Source organism: Typopeltis vanoorti, chromosome 19 (assembly GCF_054136105.1).
Source record: "Typopeltis vanoorti isolate ZY-2024b chromosome 19, IOZ_Tvanoo_1.0, whole genome shotgun sequence".
NCBI lineage: Eukaryota > Metazoa > Arthropoda > Arachnida > Uropygi > Thelyphonidae > Typopeltis > Typopeltis vanoorti.
Genome location: NC_143567.1, coordinates 10,235,857 through 10,259,259, shown reverse-complemented (window position 1 = coordinate 10,259,259; position 23,403 = coordinate 10,235,857). Strand labels below are relative to the sequence as shown.

The window sequence follows — 23,403 nt, the reverse complement described above, 5'->3', positions numbered from 1 at the left end:
TCACTCAGTAACTCAACTATCTCAACTGATTCAGTTACCTCCCTTCCATCGGCATTCTTTAAAATCATTCTGCCATGTACATTTTTTTCCTTTTACTTGCTACATATCTAAAAAACTGTTTAGGATTCTCTTTAGCCTGCATGGCCAATGTTCTTTCGTAATCCTTTTTTGCTTTTCTTACCACACTCGTCACCCTTCTGGCCTGCGCTTTATACCGTTCATGTGCCTGCCGGTCACCTTTCTCCTTAAATTCCCTCCATAGTTGTTTCTTTTTTTTGCAGCTCAAGCTTAATGGTGTTATTCATCCATTTAACCCCTACTTGATTTATTATTCGGACTCTAGGTATACAGTCAGCCATTGCTTCACTCAAGCACTTCTTAACTACCTCCCATGCACTATCAACTTCTAGTCCTTGCAATTGTACATGCCATGGCACTGAACCAATCAAACTCCTGAGCTTGTCATACTTTCCAGCCCGATAATTCCACATGTACCCTGTCTTAATTGAAAATTCTACACCTTTAGCCACCTCCCAAGTCAAGACCCTATGATCACTCTCACCAATTGGTGGTAATGTGGTCATATTTGTTACAGCCAAATCCTCAGATGTAATTACTAGGTCAAGCACTCTCTGACCCCTAGTATTTTCCATTACATGCTGTCGCAGATAGTTATCCCTTAATAACCGCATAAAATCCAATTCCTTCCTCCCGTGTGTCCTCTCCTCACTCCAATCAATGCGACCATAGTTGAAATCTCCCATAATAATCACCCTCCTTCCACTCATTTATTCTATTTGCTTGTGCATACTGTCACCACCATCTTTTCCATCACCCAATTGTATATTTAGTTCTGCTAGCCACAATCTCACACAAATGGCCTCAAATGTGCTCTTTCTATCCTGCAATTCAACTTCTATTCTCCTTGGCTGTAGCTCATCAGCTATCATCAACAATACTCCTCCCCCCATTTTATTCTCTCTGTCATCCTGACCATCACATTCAATCCCACTAGCTATATCATCTACAGTCAGCCCTGTTTCACTAATACCAAAAACCTGTGGTCTGGAAGTGCCAACCATGGCCTAAAACTCTTCCTTCTTGTTCCTAATACTCCTAGTATTAGTATACATGAATTTAAGACTCCCATTAGCCCCAACCCTACCTTGATGCCTTATATTAACTATCCCACTCTGATTTGTTGTCCTTATTTGCTCTGGCATATTATATTCATTCTTACATTCAACTGTAAGTTTCCCTGAATTTGCACATCCACTATATTCAGCAACACTTTCTCAAGTCTTCTTACACCGTAACCATTCAAATGCAAGCCATCCATCTTATATAGATCCTTTCGCCCATCAAACTCACTCCACACGTCCACAAATTCCACACCACTCGTCATACATAACCCACGCATAAAGTCATTCGCAATTATGGCCCTCCTTTTAAACATTTCACTGTCATACCGTGGCAAAAGACTAATCATTCTAACTCTCTCACTCTTTCTTTTGCTACTTCAAACAATTCATTCAGGTCTTCTATCATTTCCATTTTATCTCCTTTCAAATCATTCGTACCTGCCACAACAATCATTTCTTTCACCCTTTCCTTTTGCTCTCTAATAGACTCAGTTACATCCTTTATGGTCACACCAGGTTGGTACGATTTTGTCAAATCCTCTACTAACACACCTCGTACTAACTAGTCTCCATACAGCACTCTATCCTTCATTTTGTTCATCTCTGTTATATTCCCATGCTTTCTCGACTATTTGTCATAAAGTGAAGATCTGATCCTTACAGCTTTTATTTGGCCTGAATCCAGCTTGCTCTTCACCAAATTTTTCTTCCACAATTCTTCTCAACCGTTTCTCAAGTATACTTGCATAGATCTTGCCAGGAACACTCAGTAGGGAAATACCTCTGTAATTCTCACATTCAGTTTTATTTCCCTTTTTATATATGGGTACTATGAGAGCTCTACTCCAATCATCGTGAATTCGTGCCTCTGTCCAGGTTTTCTGAACTATGCAGTGTAGCCACTGTAAGACTCTTATACCACCATACTTCAGCATTTCTGGTCGAATATCATCTACTCCTGCTGCCTTTCCACATTTCAAGCCTTTGATGGTTTATTCTACTTCAAGTATGGATATGTATTCCTGACTGCATGCCTGGTCAGTGTTTTTTTACCACTGTGCTGTCATCACTGCTTGTTTCATTTAGCAGTTTTTCACAGTAATTACTCCATAATTCAAGGATATCTTTTTCTCCCGTTTTCATGTCACCTTTATCATCTCTAACTCCTTTTACAGCACTCTTTCCTCCATTCCTAAGCTTCTTCAACAACCTCCAGAATATTTACCACCTTCTTGATATTTATTTTCTATATTCTTGCCAAAGTCCTCCCATGACTTTTGTTTAGCTAGTTTTCCACAGTGTTTAGCATTCTTGCATTTGTCTCTGTATTCTCTAATAAGAGCACAAGCTGACTTATTTGCCAGGAACTTTTGATATGCTTTCTTCTTTTCCTTCGCTGCCTCTTTAACTTCCTGTGTCCACCAGGGAGTTCTGATTTTTTTTATCCTTGCAGACAACCTCACCACATGCCTCTCTGGCAGAATCAATCAATGTTTTCTTCAGAGTTTGCCATTGAATCTCCAAGGTTTGATTCCTGTTCTCAAAATCTTTCATTTTTTCTTCAATAATCTTTGTGTATTTTAGTCTACAGTTCACATCTGAGAGCTGCTCAACTTTTATTCCCTTTAAAACTTTCTTACATGTTATTCTTTTCAATATGAAATTCAATTTTATCCCACTCAAGACTAAATAGTGATCACTTCCAATTTCAAATCCTCTGTACACTCTGGTGTCCTGCACCAGGGAGAAAACATCACTGTCAACAATAACATAGTCAATGAGACTTTTCTTATTCCTTGCCTCTTCTCTCCATGTGAATTTGCGCACATTTTTATGTTGGAACATGGTGTTAGTAATAACCAGTCCATGTCCTGAGCAGAAATCCAACAGATATTTGCCATTATTATTAGCTTTGCTCTTTTCTCCAAATTTTCCCAAAATATTTTTGCATGTCTCACAATCATTTCCTACTCTGCTATTTAGATCCCCAACAAGGACCAACTTTTCCTTTTTCATTGTGTCAGTTGCTTTTCTAAAGCCTCAATTAGTAGAACCTTCTGTTCGACCATAGGCACAAATAAGTCTCATTGTCCAGTTCCCCATTCTCATATTTGCCCACATTACTCTACTTGAGACTGACTGCCATTCAAGAAGATTAGCCTCGTATTTTGTGTTGAATACTATGGCTATTCCTTCTTTTCTTGATTGTCATTGCCTGAATATAACATTTTGTATTTATTGCTCAGAAAGATCCCACCAGTTTTTGTCTTTTTTGTTTCAGTCACCCCTATTATGTCGATCTGGTACTTATCTAATTCCTCAGCTAGCTCCATTTCTTTGCCATTCAGCTTCTTATGTTGATAGTACCGATCTTTAACTCTGGTGTTGTTGAGTTGGGGTTTGTTTTCAGATTTGTTCTAGTAGCTGACTTTTCGCTGTTTGCCCTGGTTCCCTGGCAAAAACAACACGCGACGGCCCAGCCGGCATGAAATTTTGTCATGTCGTACTATCATTTTTTATTTTGGTCTATCCAATAAGAATACAATTTGGTTGGCTAAATCCCAAATTGCCAGCCCATCCTCGTTCATTCAGTATCCAAGTAGATACCCAACAGGGTGCACCACGATAAGGTGAGGATTGGACATTTGGTCAGAAGCACTGGTTGGTTCTCTGCATTCCTTTAAAGGCTATGTGGAGGTCTCCTCTCAGTTATACAGCTTTGAACTTTGGGACATTACATCAAGCAATATACAGTCTATTTAAGATGTATGTCAGCAGCTAGACTTGAAGGAGGTACAGGAAGATGGTTTGAGGTAAAATCAGGTGTGCAACAATGGTGCACATTATCTCTACTGTTATTCATTATCTATATGGATCATTATCTATATGGAACACATTATCTCTACTGTTATTCATTATCAATTTTTTTTTTTAGGAAAAGAGCTATCCTTGGTCTTAATTGAGGTTTGGTGTTAGTCTCCATTTGTGAAAGTATTCCCCAATGGTTCTAAGGTCATTTGCGAGACTTCAGTTACTTCGATGTTCTTATGTTGGGTGGCGAGGGCTATATCATCAGCATAAGCAAATTTTCTTGACATAGTTGTTGATAGATCAGATGTATATAAGTTGAACAAAACTGGCGTTAATACTGAACCCTGTAGGATCCCATTATTCAGCTTTCTCAGTTTACTCATTTTGTTTCCCAGTACCACAAGAAAGAACCTGTCAGAAAGCATGTTAACAATAAGTCGTATGATGGAGTGACATGGTATCAGGTTGTACAGCAACCCCTCTTTCCATACCATGTCATACGTGGCAGTAAGGTCAACAAACACACCATAAGTTTGACTGATACAGTAAAAAGTACCTTAAAAGACAGAAATATCATATCTGATAATATTGGAATCTTGACAGATAACAGATTAATTTGGAGGAAAATTGTTAATCAGAAGTTAGTAATGGTGTAACTTTTTCATGGAGTACTATCATAATTATCCTGTACATTCCCTGAGGGTACATATCAGGAATTTGATAATGTTGATGACTTGCATAATGATAGAATTGTTTTGAGTTTTCTTTAGCTCACAGAGCCTGGTTCTTTTCATATTCAGACTTTGCTTTCCATACAATAGTTGTAAATCTTCTGGCTGTTTTTTTTATAATTTTCATAACTTATCATCCTTATGAACATGGCATAATGTTTTTCTTACAGATCTCCTGCTTGTAGATAGGAAGTTAGTAATGATGTAAATTTTTCATGTAGTACTATCATATCCTGTACACCCCCTTGAGGGTACATGGCAGGAATTTGATGATGATGATGACCTGTTCTGGTCTCATGCCATCTCTTTCTTGTTTTTCCGATTCTTCTTTCTCCACTTATTTTATATCTGTATAATATTTTTTGGTAGTCTGCTGTTGTCCATTCAATTTAAATGTTCTATCCATTTTTTATGTTGTCTTATGTAGTAATTAATTGGTTTTATATTCGGGGATTGTAAAATTTCTTCATTTGTTTTATGGTCCCACTTGGTATATCCAGCTGTTTTTCTGAGAAATTTCATTTCTGCTGTTTGAATTCGTTTTTCATCTTTCCTTTTTATGGTCCAGGTTTTGTTTTGTATAGTAGGGTTGGTTTTGACAAGACATTATATAGTCTGATTCTAGTGTGTTTTTTGTACTAGGGATGGCTTAAATATATTATTTATTATGCCATTTACTTTGACAAAGTTTCATATTTTGGTGTCTATGTCTTTTTTTCTTCGTATGATAAATCACATTCAAAGTATCTGAAAGTATTTACTTGTTTTAATATTTTATTATCTATCACAATTTTACTTCTTAGTGAATTTTCTCCTTTGAATGTCATTATTTTTGTTTTTTCTTTAGATATTGTCATATTATATTGTTTTGAGATATCATTTAATGATATTTGTAAATCATCTTCTGATGTAGTTAATACTATTTGATCATCTGCAAATAGTAGTGTATCTATCTTCATTCGTGGGGTTATTTGTATACCAAATGGGTTATACTGCTTCCAGGTTGTTATAATTTTATTTATATATATATTGAAAAGCAGAGGTGAGAGGGTACACCCTTGTCGTACTTCTCTTGATATATCTTTCCATTCTGAGATATGTTCTAATTTAACTGCTATTTTAATTCCTGTATATATTTCTTGAATGGATTCTAAAAGTTGGTTCAGTATATTAAAATCAGTTAATATTTTAAACAATTTTTGTCAAAGGCTTTTTCATAATCAATAAAGGCCATGTGTGTTTCTTTTTGAAATTCTCTTCTCTATAAATCATTTTAGAGTAAAAATCTATGCAGAATCGGCCTTTTCGGAAGCCATTTTATTCTTCTAGTAGTTTGTCCTCTACAATACTGCTTAGCTTCTCTTTTAACATTCCTGCATATATTTTATATCATGTATTTAACAGACTGATTCCCCTATAGTTATTGCAATCTTTTTTATTTCCTTTTTTATAGATTGGGATAACCAGTGCTTTTTTCAAAGAGATAGAAGTTTTTCCAGACATCCAAACCATATTAAAAATTTTTAGAAGTCTTTCATTAAATTTTTCACCTGCAATTTTGTATAGCTCTATATTTATATTGCCTTCTCCTGATGTTTTCCTATTTTTCATCTTTATTGTATTTTTGAGTTCTAACATTGTGATATTTTCTAATAGGTCATTCTTTGTTTTATAAAATTTTATTTCATTGTTCTCATCTGTCCAGAGACTTTGGAAATAGGTCACCCATTTTTCTAAATCTGTTGTTTGTATTTTTATCTTTTCTTTTATTTCTTTATTCATGTATTTTACTACTTTACAAGTTTTGGGTTGTGGCTTAAATATATCCTTTTTCTAAGTCCTGTTATGAAATTGTTCCATCTCTCTCTATGTTTTTTCCTTACTTCTCATTTTCCATACTATAGTTGTAACTCCTCCATGCTAGTTTTGCAATTGCACTGTTTCTTTTATACTCTATATCTGATTCTATTGTTTTGGCATTTCTGGTAACTGTCCTTTTTTTTGTTTTTATTATATTCTCTATTTCTTTGTTCCAGTCTCATAGTCCTCTTTTTCTAATCCATTTGCACTTTATTCCTAAGGTTTCTGTTGCTGCTTTTGAGAGAATTTGTTTCGAATTTTCCCATTCCTCTTCTATGTCACTTGATTCATGTGTGGTTTCTGCTTTTAAGTTTGTGCATTTTTGATATTGTTGTCTAACACGGGGATCTCGTAATAAAGAAATTTTGTAACTTGGTTGATAAGAATTTTCAATTTTATGTATTTTTAACCACTTTGGTTTAAATCAAATTTTTGCTGATACCATATAATGATCAGAGTTTAATTCAAAGCCTCAATATGATCTTACATCTAAAATTAACTCTGCTAATTTAAAATTTGCGATAACGTAGTGTAGTCAATTACTGATTTGTATCCTCTGGCTGACTAAGTATATTTATGTATTTCCTTGTGTTTAAACACTGAATTCATTATTCTCATATTATTATAAATGACAAAATCATGCAGTCTGTGACCATTTTGATTACATGTATCTTCCCCAAATTTACCTATGTTTGTTTTGTATTTTTTGTTCCCTATTCTGGCATTTAAATCTCTTGCTAGTAGTAAATAGTCAGTTTTCTCTGTAGTTCTTTATAAAATATATTACTGTCGTCTTCTTTTCCCTCTTCTGGTGCATATGCACCAATTATTGTTATGTGGCCTCTTAATGTCTTAAGTCATCATCATCATCAAATTCCTGCCATGTACCCTCAAGGGGTGTACAGGATATGACAGTACTACATGAAAAAATTACATCATTACTAACTTCCTATCTACAATTTTCCTCCAAATCAGTCTGTTACTTATCAAGACTCCAACATTATCAGATCTTATATTTCTATCCTCTAAGGCACTTTGTACTGTATCAATCCACCTATATCTTGGTCTTCCTCTGGGTCGTTTTCCTGCCAACCTGGCAGAGAACACTTGTTTTGCTAATCTTTCCTCTCCCATTCTATTTAAATGACCATACCACCTGAGATTAGCTCTGCTAACGCATTCCTGGATGCTGACAATGTCAAGTTCTTTCCTAATATCCTCATTTTTAATATGATATTGCCATTGATGCCATCTGTTCACGCCTCTAATCTTTCTCAGGACTCTCATATCTGCGGTCTCTAGTGTTTGGTCAAGTATTTTACTTCTGACCCAGCTCTCAGATCCATAAGTTAAAAACTGGTTTGAACACTGTCTTGTATATAGCTAATTTAGTGTTCCGACTAATTTTTCTCTTATTCCATATCAATTTATTCAATTGACTTCCCACCATACCAGCTTTGCTGATTCTGTTGTCTATTTCAATATTTAATTACCATCTTCAGTAAAAATCGTGCCTAAGTAGCTGAAATGTTTTACTTGTTCCACAGGTTCTCCATTCACAACACAGTTGACATTTTCAATGATTCTGCCTATTTTCATTGTCTTTGTCTTTTTATTGCTGACCTTCATACCATATCTATTACAACAGCTATTCAATTTAGTCAGAGAATCTTGCAGACTTGTAGCGGATTTATATAGAAGTATAACATCATCTGCATAAAGCAAAGAGCTGACATTAACATCTCCAATTTTGATATCAGGTTTAATACCACTTTCCTTCATAATGTGATCCATATAGATAATGAATAACAGAGGGGATAATGTACATCCTTGTCTCACACCAGATTTAACATTAAACCATCTTCCTCTACTTCCTTCAATTCTAACTGCTGACTTACAACTCAAATAAAGACTAAGTATTGCTTGATATAATGCTCCATTGACACCATATAACTGCAGCGTATTGAATAGCTTCTCTCTTGGCACCTTGTCATATGCCTTTTCCAAATCGACAAAACTTAAATACAGATCTTTGTTATATTCCCATGCTTTCTCGACTATTTGTCGTAAAGTGAAGATCTGATCCTGACAGCTTCTATTTGGCCTGAATCCAGCTTGTTCTTCACCAAGCTTTTCTTCCACAATTCTTCTCAACCGTTTCTCAAGTATACTTGCATAGATCTTGCCAGGAACACTCAGTAGGGAAATACCTCTGTAATTCTCACATTCAGTTTTATTTCCCTTTTTATATATGGGTACTACGAGAGCTCTACCCCAATCATCGGGAATTCGTCCCTCTGTCCAGGCTTTCTGAACTATGCAGTGCAGCCACTGTAAGACTTTCATACCACCATACTTCAGCATTTCTGGTCGAATATCATCTACTCCTGCTGCCTTTCCACATTTCAAGCCTTTGATGGCTTTTTCTACTTCGAGTATGGATATGTATTCCTGACTGCATGCCTGGTCAGTGTTTTTTTATCACTGTGCTGTCATTACTGCTTGTTTCGTTTAGCAGTTTTTCAAAGTATTTACTCCATACTTCAAGGATATCTTTTTCTCCCATTTTCATGTCACCTTTATCATCTCTAACTCCTTTTACAGCACTCTTTCCTCCATTCCTAAGCTTCTTCAACAACCTCCAGAATATTTTCCCACCTTCTTGATATTTATTTTCTATATTCTTGCCAAAGTCCTCCCATGACTTTTGTTTAGCTAGTTTTACACACTGTTTAGCTTTCTTACATTTGTCTCTGTATTCTGTAAGAGTAAAAGCTGACTTATTTGCCAGGAACTTTTGATATGCTTTCTTCTTTTCCTTCACTGCCTCTTTAACTTCCTGTGTCCACCAGGGAGTTCTGATTTTTTTATCCTTGCACACAACCTCACCACATGCCTCTCTGGCAGAATCAATCAATGTTTTCTTCAGAGTTTGCCACTGAATCTCCAAGGTTTGATTCCTGTTCTCAAACTCTTTCATTTTCTTTTCAATAATCTTTCTGTATTTTAGTCTACAGTTCACATCTGAGAGCTGCTCAACTTTTATTCGCTTTAAAACTTTCTTACATGTTATTCTTTTCAATATGAAATTCAATTTTATCCTGCTCAAGACTAAATAGTGATCACTTCCAATTTCAAATCCTCTGTACACTCTGATGTCCTGCACCAGGGAGAAAACATCACTATCAACAATAACATAGTCAATGAGACTTTTCTTATTCCTAGCCTCTTCTCTCCATGTGAATTTGTGCACATTTTTATGTTGGAACATGGTGTTAGTAATAACCAGTCCATGTCCTGAGCAGAAATCCAACAGATATTTGCCATTATTATTAGCTTTGCTCTCTTCTCCAAATTTTCCCAAAATATTTTTGTATGTCTCACAATCATTTCCTACTCTGCTATTTAGTTCCCCAACAAGGACCAACTTTTCCTTTTTCAATGTGTCAGTTGCTTTTTCTAAAGCGTCAAAAAATTTCTCCACTTCTTAGTAGAACCTTTTGTGGGACCATAGGCACAAATAAGCCTCATTGTCCAGTTCCCCATTCTCATATTTGCCCACATGACTCTACTTGAGACTGACTGCCATTCAAGAAGATTAGCCTCGTATTTTGTGTTGAACACTATGGCTACTCCTTCTTTTCCTTGATTGTCATTGCCTGAATATAACATTTTGTATTTATTGCTCAGAAAGATCTCACCAGTTTTGGTCTTTTTTGTTTCAGTCACCCCTATTATGTCGATCTGGTACTTATCTAATTCCTCGGCTAGCTCCATTTCTTTGCCATTCAGGCTTCTTACGTTGATAGTACCGATCTTTAACTCTGGTGATGTTGAGTTGGGGTTTGTTTTCAGATTTGTTCTAGTAGCTGACTTTTCGCTGTTCGCCCTGGTTCCCTGGCGAAAACAACGGGGGCCTTGTTTAACCGGGCGACGCCCCAGCCGGCATGAAATTTTGTCATGTTGTACCGTCATTTTTATTTTAGTTTAACCAATAAGAATACAATTTGGTCGGCTAAATCCCAAATTGCCAGCCCATCCTCGTTCGTTCAGTATCAAAGTAGATACCCAACAGGGTGCACCATGAGAAGGTGAGGATTGGACATTAGGTCAGAAGCCCTGGTCGGTTCTCCGCATTCCTTTAAAGGCTATGTGGAGCTCTCCTCTCAGTTATACAGCTTTGACCCTTAAACACCCCATGTCTTAAGTCTAATTTCTATTAGTCTTTAGTGCAAATAGTTATAATATACAATATTATTCTTTAGAGATTTATGTACCATAATCATTATACCTGCTTTTGCTCTTTCTTCTTTTTTACCCCACTGTAGATTTGTATATAGTTGTTTGTTTCTTTTGTACTTCTTTGTTTTTTCTTTTTTTCTGTTACTATACATATCTTTATGTTAGCTTGGTTTAGTTTTTTATCAAGTTCCTCTTCTTTGTATGCAATGCTTCTCACATTCCATGTTGCAATCTTCATTATGTGTTTCCTTTTTCCAATTTTGTTTACCATTTCCTGAATTGCAGTCTTTTCCCTGATAGTCTTTCCAGCTTTTCTTTGGATGAGACTTGAAAGTATATTGAATTTCTCCAGGGCAGGTTACTAACCTGCGCTGGGTAAGTCCAGTGGTAGGGCTACTACCTAATGCCCCTGGACAGGCAGATCTAACAGCATTTATCCTGTCATGATGTTAGGGTTATATTGCCCATACTCCTGCTTAATACAGTTACAAATTTGTTTCATTCCAACACTATTTATTCTTCAAACTCTAAGGACATATTCTAATACTGAATCAATTACAATATTTTTTTAAAATGTTTTCTGTGCATTGCTAATCCTTCCCATCTAAAAAACAATACCATGGGACAGAACCTAGCATCATCCTCGGCTAGTCATAATTTCTTGCTTTCTAGTTCAGCATTTTCTGAATGGAATATTCAAAAATTTAGCCACTTTCCAAGTCAGTACATCATGGTCAGTCACCAACTGGAGGCAGAATAGTCATATCTTTAACTAAAAGTCCCCTCTGACACTATAATCAGATCCAACACTTTTTGATCTTGAGTTTCTTCTGTGATATGCAGTTTGAAGAAGTTGTCTTATGGCAGCTCAGTAAATTTCATTTCATTCTTTTCATGAGATTTCACCACTACCCAATCAACATTTCGAAAATTAAAGTCATTCACCATGTTTATTTAGTAATGCATTTCATCATCACTAGCAATCAATTTACTAGCTCTGTAACAACATCCCGCTATGTATTTAATCTTATTAGACTCCACCTCATACTACATGGCTTCAAACTCATTGACAGGTGAGAAATTGTTACTAATATTGCAGTTACAGTTTTATACCCTAACTGGACTCAAATCATCCAGTATCATTAGCAGCATACTCCCTCCCCTTCTTAAAAATACTGTATCCTTTACATTTAATACCAGTTAGTATCTGTGCCTCTGATAGCAAGTCTCACTAATGCCTCCAATCTAAGGCCTTAACATGTTTGCCAAGGCAACAAATTCTACCCCTTTTGATTGATATTCCTGGCTTTCATGTTCAGACATAATAAGTTACCTCCATGCTCTTTTGTATACTCACTTCTGTAGTCTGTATGATCCAGTTGGAGAACTTTTAGATCTGTATACTTATCTAATGCTTGCTTATCCTGATATCCTTACACTTGCTTAATAAGTCTAAAGTGGATGAACGCACAATCATTTTTTCTGTGTTAGGTCTCATACCAGTTAATAATTTTTCCAGACTCCTGATATTAAATGCATTCAAGTGTAGACCATCTCCCCCCCTTCTACAAACCCATTGTTCCATCAAACTCAATCCAAACATCCAAATATAGTAATCGCTCGACTTACATCCGGGTTCCGTTCCATCCAGCAGGATGTAAGTCGATACATTAAATCAACAGAGTTATAGGGGTTAGGGACTTAACCATAATTAGTATACTGTCATTTTAATTTCTAAACCTTATAAAACTGTACTGTGTTTGTTACTGCCACTATAAAACAGGAGAATCTTCCTCCACAGTCACATCTTCATTACCTTCCTTGTGTGAACGATCAGGCTGTGGCTCTTCTGGTGTGACCTTTGTTTTTATGATGAAAATGTCTCCAATGTGCTTTGCTTATTCCTCCTCTTCTTTTCATCATAAATTTGATTATAGCAAGCAATCATATCAGGTACTTTCCTTTATATTAATAAGTAGCGTTCAACATTGGGATCCATGTCTTTAGCCATTTTGAGAACACTGCTAACTGCAAAGAACATTTCTGCAAGACACTTCACCGTGAATTGTTTAATTACTTCTTCCTGTTTCTCTTTTCCCTCTTCCTTTTCTCGTTTTTCCTTTTCTACAACAGTTGTTCCTCCAGTTTGACCAATCCTTCGTTGGTCAACTCTTCGAGGAGTAACTTTCTATGAGTGAATTATGTTGTCATCATTCACTTCGAGATTCAGATTGTTTGCTAGGCACTATTACAAATTTCCAAAATCATGCACAAACGTTTTTAATGTCTTTTTCCATATGCCACTCATACATTGAGAGGTCACTTCATCCCAAGCCACAGCAATATTTTTAATTGCATGAAAAATATTGAATGTTTTCCAGAATTACATGAGAGTCTGGTCATTTCCTTCAGTAGCAGAAATGGCTGGTGAAAAGTTCTCCGTAGATAATAAGCCTTAAACACTGCAAGAACTCCCTGATCCATCGGGTGGATCAATGAAGTAGTGTTTGGAGGGAGAAACATGACCTTGAACTTGAAGATCACTGCTATAAGATGGCTGTCCTGGAGCATTATCTAGAATTAATAAAATTTTAAATTCTACATTTTCTTTCACACAATAGCTTTTTATTTCACTGACATAAAGTTGATTAAGGCATCCTCAAACAATTTTTGAGTCATCCACGACTTGTTATTGCTCTGATAATGAACTGGAAGTATGCTTCCTAATGTTTTTGAAGATTTGTCGATTCTCACTGTGCCATATCACAAATGGTTTCAGTTTATATCCAGTCACATCATCCCTAACAGAATCATAATATGGGCATTAAGAGCTTTCAAACTAGTATATATTTTAGCTTCATGTGGAAGAATGTCCACTCAGACATTTTTTTCTGAAACAAGGACGTCTTATTGATATTAAATATTTGCTGAGGCAAATAATTTTACTCCATAATAATTTTATCCAATTTTTCCACAAACTCATTGGCAGCCTTCTAAACACTTGCAGATTCCAATATATTTTCACATTATGCAGCACAAAATGCTGCTTGAATCTCATGAACCAACCGGAAGAAGCGTTGAATTAGTAGTCATAATCGCTTTTTCTTTCAACATGTTGTAGCGCCATCATAGTGCCTTAGCGGTTATGGTCACAGTGCTCAGGGGCATGTACTTTTGGTTCAGGTCCTCTATCCATGATGCAAGTAGCTTTTCCATATCACTGATAGTAATTTTTAGTGGAACCTGTGGCATAGTAATTAAATAATAAAGTAACACATAAAAACCACAGTGATATCTTTAATTAGTAAAAGGACAGATATTTCGTACTAAAATTAATAGTACATCTTCAGTGTCTATAACAGTAATAGGAATGGAATACAGGCAAAACGTTCAGTGGATCACCTATTAAAATACAATTGTTACTGCGTGCTAGGAAATAATAGAAATAACAAATTTAATCTATTAAGATAAATGGTTTTTTTACATAAGATAAAAGTCTCCCAGATCTTTGAGAGAGATATACAGTCATTTCTATTTATCGGTCGGTGTAAGATAGTTTCACAACTTTCTTTGAATAAGCATTCATATTTGCTAGGAAATCCTGACAGATTGCATTCTATATTATGTAAGAAATCAAGATAAGGAATGTGTGAAAGAATAACAGCAAAATCAAGGCCCTTTGCTAAAGCACCGGTTTCAGCGGTGGATAACGTGATCGGAAATGTTTACAATCCATTTATTTGTAGACGTACTGTCAGAGGCAAGGTTTTTCTTTTGCTTGTTATATAAAGAGTTGTATTTTTGCATAAGATTTTGAAAATTTCTCTCATAAGACCGGGATAAGGATTGTTTTGATAAGTGAAGAACAATATCCAATAATTCTTCATTAAGAACAGCTGAAATGTCTTCTTCGAGAACTGATATAGAATTGATATTAGAAACTAATTCTTTTTTGGTAGTACAAAGTTGATTACGAATTGAGGAAAAACTTGTGCGTATATATAAATAGAGTGGGCTCCAGGAGACCCGAATCGTTTCTTTAAATCTAGCGAAAGTGGGAATAACTTTAGTATCACGGCACTTTTTGAGGAAGGCAATCCATGCTCGAAGCTTACCTTGTAGAACCGATAACTTTTCTAATTTTCCTGTTAGTTTAGTAAAATTTTCCCCGTGAAGGATGATGATTCTAATTTTTAGTGGAACCTGTGGCATAGTAATTAAATAATAAAGTAACACGTAAAAACCACAATGATATCTTTAATTAGTAAAAGGACAGATATTTCATACTAAAATTAATAGTATATCTTCAGTGTCAGTAATAGGAATGGAATACAGGCAAAACGTTCAGTGGATCACCTATTAAAATACAATTGTGACCATGTGCTAGGAAATAATAGAAATAACAAATTTAATCTATTAAGATAAATGGTTTTTTACATAAGATAAAAGTCTCCCATATCTTTGAGAGAGACATTTCTATTTAAACTCGGTCGGTGTAAGATAGTTTCACAACTTTCTTTGAATAAGCGTTCGTATTTGAATCTGCATCTATGGAGGAGAACTGCTTTATCTCACTGGACACTATGAGTAGAGTCAATACTGTGCTATGCCAGACCAGACCTCTGAAGTCTGGTCTGGCACAGACTATTTGAAACAATTCGAAGATACTATGTTCTCATCCATTCATTCTCAACCATCTCTTTGGTACCGTTACATCGATGATGTTTTTGCTGTTTGGCCACACACTGAAGATGAACTTTCTACAACGAATAAATAACCTTCACCAACGCATCCAATTCACTACGGAAAAAGAAAACTCTGGCACTTTACCATTTTTGGACATTCTCCTTACTAGAACGTCTTCTGGTACCTTATCTACAAGCGTCTTTCGAAAACCCACATTTACTGGCAGATACATTCACAAAAAGTCTGCACACTACATGTCTCAAAAATTTGGCATTCTTAAATCTCTAATCCATAGAGCACATAAAGTTTGCTGTTCCCCAATAATCTTACAACAAGAACTTTCCATCATTAAAAAGTTAATGGAATCAAATGATTACAACTCCAATCAAATCCAACAGATACTCGACTCTTATGTTCCAACTCCTACAGTTTCTTCAGCAGTCCGCAGAGTTCCTATTCCGTACATTCCAGGAATCTCAGAACCTATGGGTAGAATTCTAAAAAAGTATCAATTGATTCCAACATATATTCCTATCAACAAAATTTCTTCTTTATTACCTTCTACAAAGGATAAACTGTATCTTTGGCTATATAAAAATCCTATATAAAAAACTCGACCCATTTCAAAATCCTCATAGAAAATTTAACCTTAAATAACACAGACATATTGGTAAGCTTTGACATCTCCTCATTGTTTACCAATATTCCCTTAATTGATACCTTAACACTCTTAAAAAAACGTTTTTCCTTCTGACATCTTAGATCTCTTTTCCTCTGCCATCAATTCTTATTATTTTTCTTGGAAGAACAAAATCTACAAGCAGATAGAGGGAACTGCCATGGAATTTCCCCCCCTCTTGCCAATTTTTATATGGAAGAATTTGAAAAACGAGCCATAGACTCAGTCCCTCTCAAACCTTCTATCTGGCTAAGATATGTAGATGATGTGTTCTCTATTTGGCCTCATGGCCCACACACACTAGACTCTTTCCTCAGTGACCTCAACAACCTACATCCAAGAATCCAGTTTACAATGGAAAAGAACAATTGTTTACCCTTCCTAGACACCTTAGTTACATGCCTTCCCAACAGTACACTTTCCTTTGCTGTATACAGAAAACCCACGCACACAGGCAGATACATTCACAAACTCTCCCACCACCACTCCGCTCAACAATATGGCATTATTAAAACTCTTACCAAGAGAGCCCACAATCATTGTTCCAGTGGAACCGCCCTTACAACTGAGCTTGACCACAACACTTTCTTCTCCAATGGCTACAGCGATCACAGTATTAAAATAATAATCAGGTCCTTCCCCGGTCTTCTCTTCAGAAAGAGTTTAGAAATGCCGTCACCATACCCTACATCTGTGGCACATCCAAAAAAATAGCCAAGATTTTAATAAAGTACAACCTACACACAGCATTTAAGCCCCACCGCAAACTTGCTTCCATTATCCGCTCTACAAAAGATCAGTTCCCTCCTCTCTTAGTGCCTGGAGTCTATAAAGTACCTTGTTCCTGTAAACTGGTGTACTTTGGACAGACAGGCAGATCAGCTACTATCTGCCTGGAGGAACATAAGTCATACATCTGCAACCACGACTATGATCAGTCAGGCCTAGCTAACCATGTCTTGGATACAACCCACAGGATCTCATGGAAAAAAACCACCATGCTCCACCACAGCAAATTCAAAAAAGAGAGACTATTCTTAGAATCAGCAGCAGCTCTCAGGAATCAACCAAATCTTAACAAATATAGTTGCATTAAGCTTCATAAGATTTGGGAAACGCTTATCACCAGAGGTCCCACTTTACATTCCAGGCCACCTACAACCGCTCTTAGAGGGCGCTCCACCTAGATAGGACTTCAGTGTCACCCACGTGGTTGGGCTTAGTATTGTTTGTTATTTGTATATATGTTACATTAGTTTTTTTTTGTAATCCCTGAAGATGTCTCATTGACTGAGACGAAATATAGGAAGAATTAAATTCTGTTTTAATCCTTTCTGAATGCTGTATACAATCCATTAAGCCACCAACATGATGTCCTCACAGCACTTAAGCCTCTACACATGGATACTAACAAACTGAAGGGAAATACTTCCAAAAGAAGGGAAATGAAGCCGAGGACATCCTAAAAGAAGGTGGCGTGATGGATTGGCAAATTTTATTGGAAAAAATTGGTCAACCATTGCCAAGAGCAGAGAAAGGCAGAAGGAACTGGATAAGGCTTTCATCCAGCAGTGGACAGAAAATGGCTGAAAAGAAGAAGATATTACTTCCATTTTCAGGTGTAGTTCTATGAAGAATTTTATTAATAGTATTTTTGCTAAAGCCATTGTTTACAAAAATATTGCTAATAGTTGTAATTCATGCTTAAAAGCTTGCTCATTAAAGCAAATTGTTATTGTTCTGGTGAGGGTGGTTCTGTTATTAAGGGTGTTAATGACTGCAAGTTTTTATGAAGAGCAGTGGTAAGAGTTTACATGTATGTATTGGATGTCGGTTTGTGGATAAAATAAAGGTCAAGTAAAGGATAGATTACCTGAGGGAAGACATGTGACTAATTTATCCAGAATGGAAGTGAGTTTTGGTTTTCAACTTCAGTGGTAAATTGTATGTGTTCATGTTGTTTGTTCAGGTAGCTGAGTAAGGTGTTTCAAGTTTGGCAGCTGTATAGTCAGATAAGAAAAACATCCTCAATGTACCTAAACCAAACAGTAGGTTTTAAAATAGAGGAATCTAGAGCATATTGCTCAAAAGCTTACATATGAAAGGTGAGAATAGTAGTGAGTCCCTGGCTGTACTTTCTTTTGATATGTATACACGTTTCCATTAAAACTAATAGTAATAAGAGAATAATGTTTGCAAAAATTTTAACAGGGAAAGTGTGTATGCATACATATATATTATGCAGTAACTCAGTAACTTACATAATTTAACCAAGTAGCTATTCTATTGCCTGTACCCAAACTTTGAAAGGCATTCTTCTCTTCTCTCTGCAATTAGAAAGAAAATTTAAAACCATTACAAAGTGAAAAGAATTAGTTCCTCTCGAAGTAAAGAATATTAGATTATCAAAACTTTATGGTTCAAGATTTTTAAATATTAAGAATGAGTCAATTTTATATGATGTTCTTATTAAAAAAATATTACATGCAGTGAGCAAAATGCAACAAAGTCTGGTATCTACTTTAATCTGTGAATACTGCCTTTGAAATGCATCATCTCTCTTTTTTTTTTCTCTGTAATAAATAAACATTGCAATGAAAATCAAATTTACCAATAAGTGAATTCTAATGCAAAAATAACTAATTATCCTTAAAAAAATCAATATTACATTATCAAAACTCAATGGCTATTTGCCTCCGTAGCTCAGTCAGTATAGATGAAGCCCTTCGGTCGGAAAGACCTGAGTTCGATTCCCGTCGGTGCTGTGAGGAACCTTTATCTGGTTCCCATCTGGGTTCAATTCTGTTTGCTGAGGAACCTTTATCTGGTCTCTTCTGACTAAAGTTGAGTTAGCCAGTCTCATACGGAGTTAGGGTTTTTTTTCCCAACTAGCATATAGCTGGGACTCAAACGTCCCAGCTATATGCTAGTCTGTTTGACTAGCATATAGCTGGGACGTTTGAGTTTGCAGCTGTACTGTAAAGGGATGTGTGCAGCTGCTCTTGTTTTAACAAGCCTAACAGCAAATGAAGCAATGATATTTGCCAATTCACTGGAGCAATGACCATGGAAGTACCTGTAGAAGAAACACAGAGCTGAAATTCTGTCTGTGAGATAAAGATTGAAGTGAGCCTGTGAGGGAAGGGTCATCTATGAGCTAAATTGTTCTCCTCTGGATAACATCAAGAATTTTTAAGGAGGTTTTAGGTGCACCACCACTACCACCCCAAATGTGTGTACAGTATTCCAAGGATGGGTGAATTTGGGATTTATATAAGGTTTAGTAACTGGGTTGGTGTAAAATAGCTTCTTGGGTGGAAAAGAATGCCTAGCTTTTTAGAAGCTGAGGAAGCTATTGATGTGATGTGTTTGTGCCAAGAGAGGTTGGAGATAAATGTCAGTCCAAGGATTTTTGCAGGGTAGTTCACCATTGCTTTCCCCAACCTCCCAAGGAGAGAGAGTTCATCCTGTCTAGCGATGTGTGTGTATTACTGAGGATGAAGGGAGGTGAGATGAAATCCATTTTGCAAGAGAAAAGGCAGGACTACATTTTAATGGCATTGAAGGTGACTGGGTTTTTCTTGCCCCACTGAAGGATGATATGGAGATGAGTGTTTAAGGCACTGGTTGCAGACGATCTTGATATAAGGATGTCTGGGAACTACATGGTTTGTCAAAGGAGTAGGATGAATGGATAGTGCTATTGTTGGCAAAGCCATGGATAGGATTTGTAGTGATTGAGAGTAGGATAATTTATGTATAACAGAAAGAGGGTAGGTTAGAGAATGGAGCCCTGAGGTACACCTACATTGGTGGAAAAGCTCAAAGAGGAAAGTACTGTCTACCATGACATGCAATGAAAGACCAAAGAGAAAACTGGTTATCCAGTTATATAGGGTGGCAGGTAGACTGAAGGAAGAAAGTTTGCAAAGCAGACCTTGATGCCAAACATAATGTCAATTATGATGCTTGATGCCAGTAATGCTCACATAAATTTTACGTGGACACTCAAGTAAAAAAAATCCACACATTTCATATTCATTTTACCTTATTTTCTATTGCTCTTTTTATGATGAGTGCTCATAGCACTCATCATAAAACCATCTGGAATTCAACCTTCTGACCAGGCTTGAAGTATGCAGTGCAACCTGTTTGAGCATTTTTGGCTGAATATCATCTACTTTAGCTGAATTTGTACTTTATAGGTTTTTAATGGCCTTTTCTATAGCATTGATATGTAATCCTGATTGCATTTCTTTTGGGATAATGGCTGTTAAGTAGCAAAAGAATCCAAGATGTCTTGTCAATTGGGACCAAGTGGCAAACGCATCATCAACAAAGCATATCCACACTAAGGGTTTGTATGTAGCTGTCGTAAGTATTTTGTTTTCATCCATGTAAAAGTTAGCTGGGGGGGGAGGACCCATAGAAGTACCATTAGTCTATTTGTAGATTTTTCCTTGTCATGTAAAGTAAATTGGAATAATTCGAAAATATCAGGGGGAATTTAGTCATTATTAATTTTAGAGTGTCAGTTAGTAGTACATTAGTAAATAACCTCATTAAGCACCTCGCACATGGCACTGATGTGCTACAGGTTCTTGCACCTCTCATGAGTGAGATAAATAAAAAAAATAAAGATGTAACATCAAAACTAACCATTATGTCTGTATTTTTAACTAGTGATTTGAAATGGACAGAATTTTTTTTTATAAAAGTAGAGGAGTTGCCATAAGGGAAGGGGCAAGCAACTTAGCTAACTGTTGAGCAAGTTTGTAAGTAGGGCTGTCTATGCTATTAATTATAGTGAGGGGAATATTAGATTTATGGAGTTTGGGTACCCCATAAATACGGGGTAGTTTAAAATGAATAGGTTTTATTTTGTTGATTCTCCTTTGGGTCAAAAGTCACTTTTGGCCCAAAGGAGAATCGTTATCAAGGAGAATAGTTATCAATAAAAATAATTATCCGTCTATCTATCTATCCAAAAGGGAGCAGACATGTTCAAGGCTGCTCCTTCCTAAAGTTGAACATTGTGTGGTCTAATACTTCAATCAACTTCAAGTTTTATACCTGCATAAACATAAGCACCTGATCTATCGCGTTATCTTCTTCTTCTTCTTCTCGTCCGTCTAAGACGGGTTGAGTCTTCTCTTGAGCAGAATCTTCCAGTCTTCTATATTCCTTGCTGTTTGAAAAAGTTCCTTATATGTTCTGCACACCGAGATGTTCATTATTAATTTCAGCCAGGTAATTCTTGGTCTTCCGGGTCTTCTTTTTTCAGTTGGAAAAGTATTGATTAGGAAGTCTGTCTGCGTCCATGCGTACAGTGTGTCCAAACCATCTCAGTTGTTGTTTTCTAATTTTTTCTATTATTGTCTTTTTATACAATAGTTCTTGTCTGACTGTGATGTTTGTTTTCTTTTCTATCCAACTTGTTCTATTTATTTTTCTTAAGCATTTCATTTCAAATGCCAGCAGTTTTTTCTCCTCTCTTTTTTTTAACTGTCCACGCTTCTGCTCCATAGATGACTGTTGGTATAATTATTGCTTCATATAATTTGATTTTGGCTTGCTTAGATATCTTGTTTGTTTTCCAGAGTTTCTGTAATTTTCCCATGGTGGTCCATCCTATCGCTATTCTGTGTTCGATTGTTTTGAGTTCATCTATTGTTTCTGTTAGTTTTGATCCAAGGTATATGAAGTTGTCTACTTGTTCTATTTGTTCTCCGTTTAGGGTGGCTGAGATGGTAGTTCTGTTCCTACCTATTTTCATCACTTTTGTCTTTTGTATATTTATTGTCATGTCATATGTTTTACAGGTTTCATTTGGGGTTCTTGCAAGAAGGACGAGATCATCTGCATATTTGATATTATTTATATTTAAACCATTGACATTGATTCCAGGCTCATTGTCTATTGCCTTCTTTACTACTTCTTCTAGATATATGTTGAATAGGCATGGGAATAATGGGCATACTTGCATTACTCCTTTTTGGATCTCTATGGGTTCTGTTGTGAGTGTGTCCTTTTTAATTATTGCATTTGTCTTAGAGTAATATTTTATCAGAAACTGTATTATATATTTGTCTATTGCTTTTTCTAGTAGAATTTTAAGAAGGATTTCTCTGTTGATATTATCGAAAGCTTGTTTAAAGTCTACAAAACAACAATATAGTTCTTTATGGTCTTCCCACCTGAGCTCCTAGTTGGTGCAATGTGAAAATTTGGTCTATTGTTGAATAGTTTCCTTGGAAACCAGCTTGTTCTATGCCTATCATTTCTTCATAGGTGTTTTTTAATCTATTTTGCATAATTCTTATGAATATTTTATAGGTGTGAGGGAGTAAATTGATTGGTCTGTAATTTCTGCAGTCTCTTTTGTCTCCTTTCTTGTATATTGGGATGATCTTTCCAGTTCTCCAGTCATCTGGGATCTCTCCTGTTTGTAGTATTTTATTGAATAGGGTTGTTCAATATTCTATTGATATGCTGCCTCCATATGACCACAGTTCAGTAGGGATAGTATCAATGCCTGGTGTTTTATTGTTTTTCATCTGTTTTATTGCGTATCTAACTTCTTCTTGTAAAATGTTTGGGTGATCATTATTTTCTTCTATTGTTGGCATTGTAGTTTTGTTTCCTTGGTGGAAGATAGTCTTAAAATGGTTTGACCAGATTTTTCTTATATATTCAACATTCCTGGTTTCAGTCATCTTGTTGTTTATCATTGTTACTGCTTTTGCTGAGAATTCCTCCCAACAGCCTGTAGAGGGGGATGAAGAGATCGACCTTCTTGAGTCCTCAGATGATGAAGAGGAAACTGGAAATGCAGGTCTTCCTCACGCTGAAGGTCCACTTATAAATGAGCAGCTTCAGAGCTTTCTTAAAAAAGTTCAAGGCTCTTCACAAAAACTGCTGACAGCATATGACCACACCGCCAACATCAGTGGCCTTTTAGGTTGTTTTGTTGGTATGCTTCTTGGCATTTCTTAGCTTTTTCTTCTAACCATTTTTCTCTGGCTTTTTTGCATAGGTTATCAACTTTATTTTTTAGTGCTCTGTATTTTTCTCTATTCTCTTCATTGTTTCGTTGGTTTACAAGTATCTTGGCCTCTCTTTTCTCTTCTATGGTAGCTATGATTTCTTGGGTTATCCACTGTTTGTTTATTTTGGGTTTGGAACCTAGAATGTCTTTTGCAATTGATAACACTATTTCTTTTCCTTCTTCCCAGTATTTTCTGCTGTTCTG

General features: G+C 36.1%; 1 protein-coding gene across 6 annotated transcripts in view; it reads right to left on the bottom strand.

Annotated features, from left to right (window-relative positions):
* Positions 1–23,403, bottom strand: part of PH4alphaEFB (prolyl 4-hydroxylase subunit alpha-1) — a 294,206-nt gene that overhangs the window by 43,972 nt on the left and 226,831 nt on the right. For all 6 annotated transcript variants that reach the window (XM_090409648.1, XM_090409645.1, XM_090409646.1 and 3 more), the window contains one exon: positions 18,413–18,478. In XM_090409648.1, coding sequence (XP_090265774.1) covers positions 18,413–18,478 — 66 coding nt within the window. The remainder of the gene's footprint in view (positions 1–18,412; positions 18,479–23,403) is intronic.